Source organism: Nicrophorus vespilloides, unplaced genomic scaffold (genome assembly GCF_001412225.1).
Source record: "Nicrophorus vespilloides isolate i.1.1-1 unplaced genomic scaffold, Nicve_v1.0, whole genome shotgun sequence".
Lineage (NCBI taxonomy): Eukaryota > Metazoa > Arthropoda > Insecta > Coleoptera > Silphidae > Nicrophorus > Nicrophorus vespilloides.
Window position 1 is genome coordinate 21,738 of NW_017096905.1, and position 6,950 is coordinate 28,687.

At 33.8% G+C, this 6,950-nt stretch overlaps 1 protein-coding gene across 2 annotated transcripts; it reads left to right on the top strand.

Moving 5' to 3' along the window:
• The first annotated feature begins 526 nt into the window (after positions 1-526).
• LOC108558430 (myrosinase 1-like) lies at positions 527-5,099 on the top strand. 2 transcript variants are annotated; one of them, XM_017915343.1, is made up of 8 exons: positions 527-815; positions 3,008-3,138; positions 3,199-3,513; positions 3,612-3,872; positions 3,926-4,023; positions 4,084-4,521; positions 4,572-4,678; positions 4,744-5,099. In XM_017915343.1, the coding sequence occupies exons 1-8, from the start codon at positions 775-777 to the stop codon at positions 5,000-5,002; spliced, it is 1,650 nt and encodes a 549-aa protein (XP_017770832.1). In that variant the 5' UTR covers positions 527-774; the 3' UTR covers positions 5,003-5,099. The 2 variants fall into 2 exon arrangements, with proteins under 2 accessions (XP_017770832.1, XP_017770833.1); XM_017915344.1 differs by having other exon boundaries at positions 529-815; positions 3,035-3,138.
• The last annotated feature ends 1,851 nt before the right edge of the window (positions 5,100-6,950 follow it).

Here is a 6,950-nt window from a genome sequence, read left to right on the forward strand (position 1 = left end):
CTAAAGTCATAAAAATTGATAATAATTTAGCAGCGACATCTAGTATAATTATAGATATCAAAAATTCATTGAAAACTCGTACTTTCCAATTGAAAAATTAATTAGTTCAAAATAATTATTTCCTATTTAAAAAAAATCATTATTTTCAATGAAACTTTGGTATTAATCAAAAAAATCTAAATTTTCAATGAAATTCATGTATATTTCATTGAAAAATTATAAACAATTATTTCCTATTTTTTTCAAAAATTCATTACTTTCAATGAAATTCCTTACTTAATACTCAAAGTTTTCTGCACCTAATTTCTAATATTTACAAAAATTTCATTTAAAAAAAAAATTGTCAAAATCTTAAGAAATAAATTAAAAAATTCCTAAATGTACAAAGAAATCAAAACGTTTCAGTTTAAATCTTTCAAAAGAAAAAAAAAACACGTAAATAATATAAACGAAATTTCGAAAAATAGCTTTCAGCCTGATTAAGTGCAAATATTTAAGTGTGAAAGTGAAGGGGTCAAAGGAGGGGCCAATCAATTAATATGCTTTATTCATTAAGCATTTGATAGCGATAACAAACACACACAAAAAAATACGAAGAAACTCGTAGACTCGGGAGTGAGTGAGTGAGTCAAGGCGTAAGCAGAGATAAGTCGAAAGTGTGTATAAAACATTTGGAGTTTCGCGTATCACGAACAGTGCATTCCGAATATCAAACAACTGCGCCAATTATCAAACAATAATTTAGTTCTTTACAACAACAAAAAAAAAACTAAGATGAAGCTAGTTTTAGGTGTTATATTCGTAGCAATTTTTGGGTAAGTTGTAAGTTGTTTATTAGTGTGAAAATATCCACAAATTGTTGAAGAAAATTGGTGTTGCATAATTAAATAGTAGGCGTATTTAAAATCCGCTTGTCGCATCGGACAATTGTTTTTTTTCTTCTTCCTTGAAACAAAAGCAGAATCGTGGCACACATTCAATCTAAAAATAATTGCGAAAGGAATCGATGTTTCGTAATTACGTAATTGCTCGGCGACTGATTGACTGACAGGATTGGGACGTGCTTCTCTTCTCCTTTCAATGTATAATTTAAACGCGATCATCTCGCTCTCTCTATCTCTGTTCTACATAGATTTGATCTATGCCGTTTCCGTCTCCCTTTAATCTCATCCAACATTCACCAGGTGAATAATTGAATTGCCGAAAGGTAATCACAGAGAGAGAGAGAATGTACACACAATCATACTTGGAATACCGTGAATCTCCACTTGGAAACTAATTACGGTCGAATGGTTAATTTGTAAAAAAATAAAGTATAAATAATGAAAATTAATGATTTTATCAAGAAATTAATTGTAAAAAAAATGAAAATTTTCAGTAGAAATTTGGAAGAAAGAAAAAAATATTAATTTTAAAAATCAATTTAAAGAGTTTCAATTTCATTAAGTTCATTGAATTTTGTATTAATAAGAAGAAATGTATGTAAATTATGAAGAACCCAAATTTTAATACAACTAACTAAAATTAGAGTAATTTTGTTGAATTTGAATATGAATGTAACAATACGAATGGTTAATTTGTAAAAAAATAAAGTATAAATAATGAAAATTAATGATTTTATCAAGAAATTAATTGTAAACAAAATGAAAATTTTCATTAGAAAATTGGAAGAAACAAAAAAATATTAATTTTATAAATCAATTTCATTAAGTTCATTAAATTTTGTATTAATAAGAAGAAATGTATGCAAATTACGAAGAAACCTAATTTTAATACAACTAACTAAAATATGAGTAATTTTGTTGAATTTGAACTCAATAATTGAATTTGAACAAAATTACTCTAATTTTGTAACAAATCAAAACATATTTTTATGTAGGAGCGTTGAAAAGGTGAGATATTCAGCATTCAAACGAGTGATCGGTGATGTAATTATCTTTAGGGGTTGTCTTCAAATTTCTAATTGAATTTGTAAGAAAATTTGGTTTAAAAACCTCATAAATTAGATCACATTATCATACATATTGGTAAATTGCAGATTTTTTTTTCAAAATTTATAATTTTCTCTATAAATAGAGTCTTAATATTTCTATAGTTTCTACAATTTGTTTTCGACCTCTCGATTTCATCCATTAAAAAAAATGAAAATTTTCATTAGAAATTTGGAAGAAACAAAAAAATATTAATTTTATACATCAATTTAAAGAGTTTCAATTTCATTAAGTTCATTGAATTTTGTATTAATAAGAAGAAATGTATGTAAATTATGAAGAACCCAAATTTTAATACAACTAACTAAAATATGAGTAATTTTGTTGAGTTTGAACTCAATAATTGTTGAAATTTTGAACAAAATTACTCTAATTTTGTAATTTTGATCTGTTATTTTTTTTGGAAAAGTTTATGGAAAATTAAAGCAATTGTACGACAAAAATATGCAGTTTCTATCTAAATACTAATTACATAATAGCTTTAAAGAAATATTGAATATAAAAAAAATATTTGAAAAAAATATTTAAAATTGTAACTTTTTTTGCAAAATACTTACATACTAAATTTTCAATTTGTTAGATAAGTCAATAATGTAGCTAATACATCTAGTCATATACTATCAATTAGAAAAAAAACAATGCAATTAAAAAGTTTCGTTAATTATTTGCCTTTTGGTAATTGAAACTCGCAAATTGCATATTTTTTGTTAATTATTTTTCTAATTATAACTGCAACTAATTACAAATAGATATGCAACAAACGGAAACGCTTTGGACTTATTAAAGTCCTTAAAAAATATTATAATTTACATATGGATTAGTTTCTATAACTCAATTAGTCTGGTTTCATTATGGTTTCATGATTATAAACGTTTGATTTCTATATCTATTGTTTCAATAAGTAATTAACAGATATATTGTGTATAATTTAAGTGTAGATTGTCCGTTTTTGTGTTCTTTCAAACAGTTTTCATACTAGATTTTATTTCACTTTGCGACGTGCGCTCTTTTTGCAGTTACGAATTAACCCAATATTATTGTAGCAACTCGAGAGGTGAGCCGCTGAGCAATTACACTTTCCCGGATGACTTCAAGTTTGGCGTCGCGACGGCGTCGTACCAGGTGGAAGGCGCTTGGAATTTGAACGGTGAGAAGAATAATAGAAGAAATGTAGGTGAAAATATAAATATATATTTTTGGTAATTAGGTAAAGGTGAGAACGTTTGGGATCGCTACACGCACACGCATCCCGAGAAGATAGTGGACGGAAGCACCGGCGACATAGCCTGCGACTCTTACCACAAATACAAGGAAGATGTTGCTTTGTGCAAGGAGTTGGGAGTGGATTTCTACAGGTTTTCGATATCCTGGAGCAGACTTTTACCGACCGGCTTCATTAGCAAGGTCAACCGGGACGGATCGGACTACTACAGCAAACTGATCGATGAGCTCCTGTCGAAAGGGATCGAGCCGATGGTGACGATGTTCCATTGGGATTTGCCGCAGCCCTTGCAGGATTTAGGTGCGACCTCCAAATCTAAACCCTTCCTCGTTCCCTCCTCTTCGCACACACAGTTACATTAAAACCGCAGCTACAAAACTAAGCGAATTAATTTGCAGGCGGCTGGGCTAATCCCAAGTTGCAGGACTACTTCTACGATTACGCGAGGCTGCTGCTGCAGCTGTACGGGGATCGCGTGAAATATTGGATAACTTTTAACGAGCCGAAAAACGTGTGCCGCTTCGCGTACGGTGGACCACTTCTGGCTCCAGCTGTAGACTCTAAAGCTGTAGGGATCTACGAGTGCGCTCACACCATTCTGAAGAGCCACGGTCAAGTCTACAAGATGTACGATGAAGAGTTCAGGCGTAGTCCAGAAGGTCAGTTAAAAATCTACTTTACAAAATCAATTATCAAATTTGTTATATTCTAGGCAAAATGGGTATATCTTTGGATATGATGTTTTGGATGGTCCCAGCCACAGACAGCGAATTGGATAAGGAAGCCGCAGAAAGAAGTCTACAATTCAACGTAATTCTTCAACAAAAATAAGTGGATTTTTGAAAAAATTAATTTCTTTGATTTATATAGTTCGGTTGGTTCGCTAATCCGATTTTCGGAAGCGGCGATTACCCGGAGGTGATGAAGAAATTCGTAGGTAGGAGAAGCTCTTTCGAAGGTTTCAAACAATCGCGTCTACCGACCTTCAGCAAGGAGGAATTGGATGAGATCAAGGGAAGCGCCGATTTCTTAGGATTGAACATGTATTCGGCTATAGAAGCTTCGCACGTGGAATTCGAAAATTCCACAGACGAAATCTCGATGGACGTGGATATTCAAGCGAGCTACAAGTTCCAGCCGGAGTGGGAAACCGCAGCTTCGTGGTGGCTCAAGGTCGTTCCGTGGGCCTTCAAAGATACTCTAACATGGGTGAAGAGAACCTACGAAAACCCAACGATCATCATCACGGAGAACGGTATTTCCGATAAAGGTGGAAACGAGGATTACAACAGAGTGAAATTCTACGAGGTAAAAGAGAAAGGATAATTATGAAACGTTCAACTAATTTCCATTTGTAGTTGTATTTGAACGCGATGCTCGAGGCGATGAACGAGGAAGACGTGAACGTTATTGGATACACGGCTTGGAGTCTCATCGATAACTTCGAGTGGTCCGACGGATATACGTGAGTTCGCAGCAGATGCTTTATTTATTTTTTGTTGTTGTTAATCGCGCGTTATGCATTTGCAGGAATCGATTCGGTTTGTACAGCGTCGACTTCGAGAGTCCTGAGAGGACGAGAAGTCCGAAGCTCTCGGCGAAGAGCTACAAGGAGATCATAGCGCGAAGAAGGCTCCCCGAGGAGACCGTTCAGATTCCGATCACGCAACGCTTGAGCGCACGCTTATCCTTGGACGAAGTCGTCCCCTCTTCATCCACCGCCCTGACCCATTCGATTCAACTAACCCTAATCCTAATCCTGACCGCGCTGCTTCATTCCATCCATTGACTACCCAAGACTTAATCCTATCATGATTTTTGTACTTTGTAGTATTGAACAATATTTATCGTAATTTTAACCAAAATAAAAATTAATTAATATTCTACTTTTTAATTACTTCTTAACCCTTATTGCGATTACCTTATAATTAATTGAAAACTCTAAAAAAAACTAAGATAAGTTAATAATTTAGCCTTTTTTTGTAATGGAAATTTAACACGATATAGGCAACTTAATTTGCATCAATTAATAAACAACTAGCAACAGCAGCAGCAGCAACAACAAGAAGAGAGTGTAAAAAAGCAGACAACGTTCGATGGACCGTGAGGGCGTATCAATTAATGTATCATTAGGGTATTAAATAATCAAGGGGTCGGACGTGTACGCCGACCGAAGTTGTCTACGAGCTTATCCGTGTTGCGCGTCTATTATTCAAACGGCTTTCCACGAAACTCCCCCTCTGTTATGCAATTATTAATAACGCCGGTTATCCGCTGATAAAAGCCGGAGCGTCGCGACGCCGCGCGTCAATTACGACCACGAAATGCAATGCGCCGAACACGTACACTTCAGTACCTAGAACCGTTTGTGATAGACAAGTATAGAGAGAGAGGAGGGCACATTACTACCAACTACTATAGAACCGCGACGCCCTAAAATATTCACACTTACTTGTTCGCTTACAAAGATGCAAAGGGATGAAAATTGGCTTACCTGAAAACAAACAGAGAGAGTCATTATTAATAAATTTGTTATAATAATTACTTATTACTTGTCAAGTACTTGAGTGATTGTTGGACGTATATATTTTAAACTTTTATAGTTCATTCAATAAATAAGTGATAACGCTTTGAAAGCTTCAAACATTATTATTCTATTTCCTTTCAGCAAACGTCTGAAAGTATAGTCTTCAAGTGACCATTAAATTTCATTAAAGAGAAGTGCGGTAATCGCAAGAAACAAATAAATAAATATAAATAAATAAAAACCAGTGGGAGAAATGAGTATAAATAAGGAAGAATGTGGGGTTTGGACGGTTTATTCCCAACTTTTTCCACTTTGCCTAGTTGGGTTTAAGTTTAAAAGCGATCCCCTGGAAGGGACATAAAGTGCACTTGGTCCACTTCATTTGCGAAGTCCTCAATTTCAAAACTCTCACAGAGGAGGAGAGCAGCAGCAAGCAGCTCGTGTCCTGCCTTCTCCGCATTTCACTTACGCCCGATTTTACATATATACACGTATCTCGTATATTTAGGTTTATTACGCGCAAAATCGTAAAACGTTATTAGCCGAAATATATATATAAATTACGCACTCGGAAAACGTAAAAGCAAGCGGATACATTCAAAACAATCGCTTATCCGAAGGAATTCCGAATGAGACTAAGCGTGGATGCGCCGGGTACCGTTTGCATATTTTATACGGCGTGCAAAGTGTTTGATTCGATTTTTATGTTGCTGCATGCGCCGAAAAAGTTTTATTTTCATAGTCGGAAACGAATATTTATTCATAGCCGTAATCCAACTAAATTAATAAAAGCAAAATATTTATGACAGTTTGTTAGGTGTTTTTTTTGTTGAAGCAATTGACAGTTTTAACGAAGACAAATTGGATCAAAAAAAAAACGTTAATTTTCAGAGAGATTCATGGAACGATTTTCGAACGCCAATAATATAATCAAACAACAGAAAAAAAAATCAATAAATTACGTTTACAAAAAGGTCAAATATTACAAGTTACAAGCTTCTGATATTGTTGTATCCTTTGTCATTTAGCAGTAATTGACTGTTAAAGCATCTAAAAAGTAGTGTCTTTACATTGCTTATATCTCGAAAAGTATGAGAGACAATTTAATTATTGAGCCATCAAATTAAAGCTAAACATTCACTCTTTAAAACGTATCTTCTGATAGTATTATATCCTTTGTTATTTAGCTGTAAATCACTGTTAAACTTGA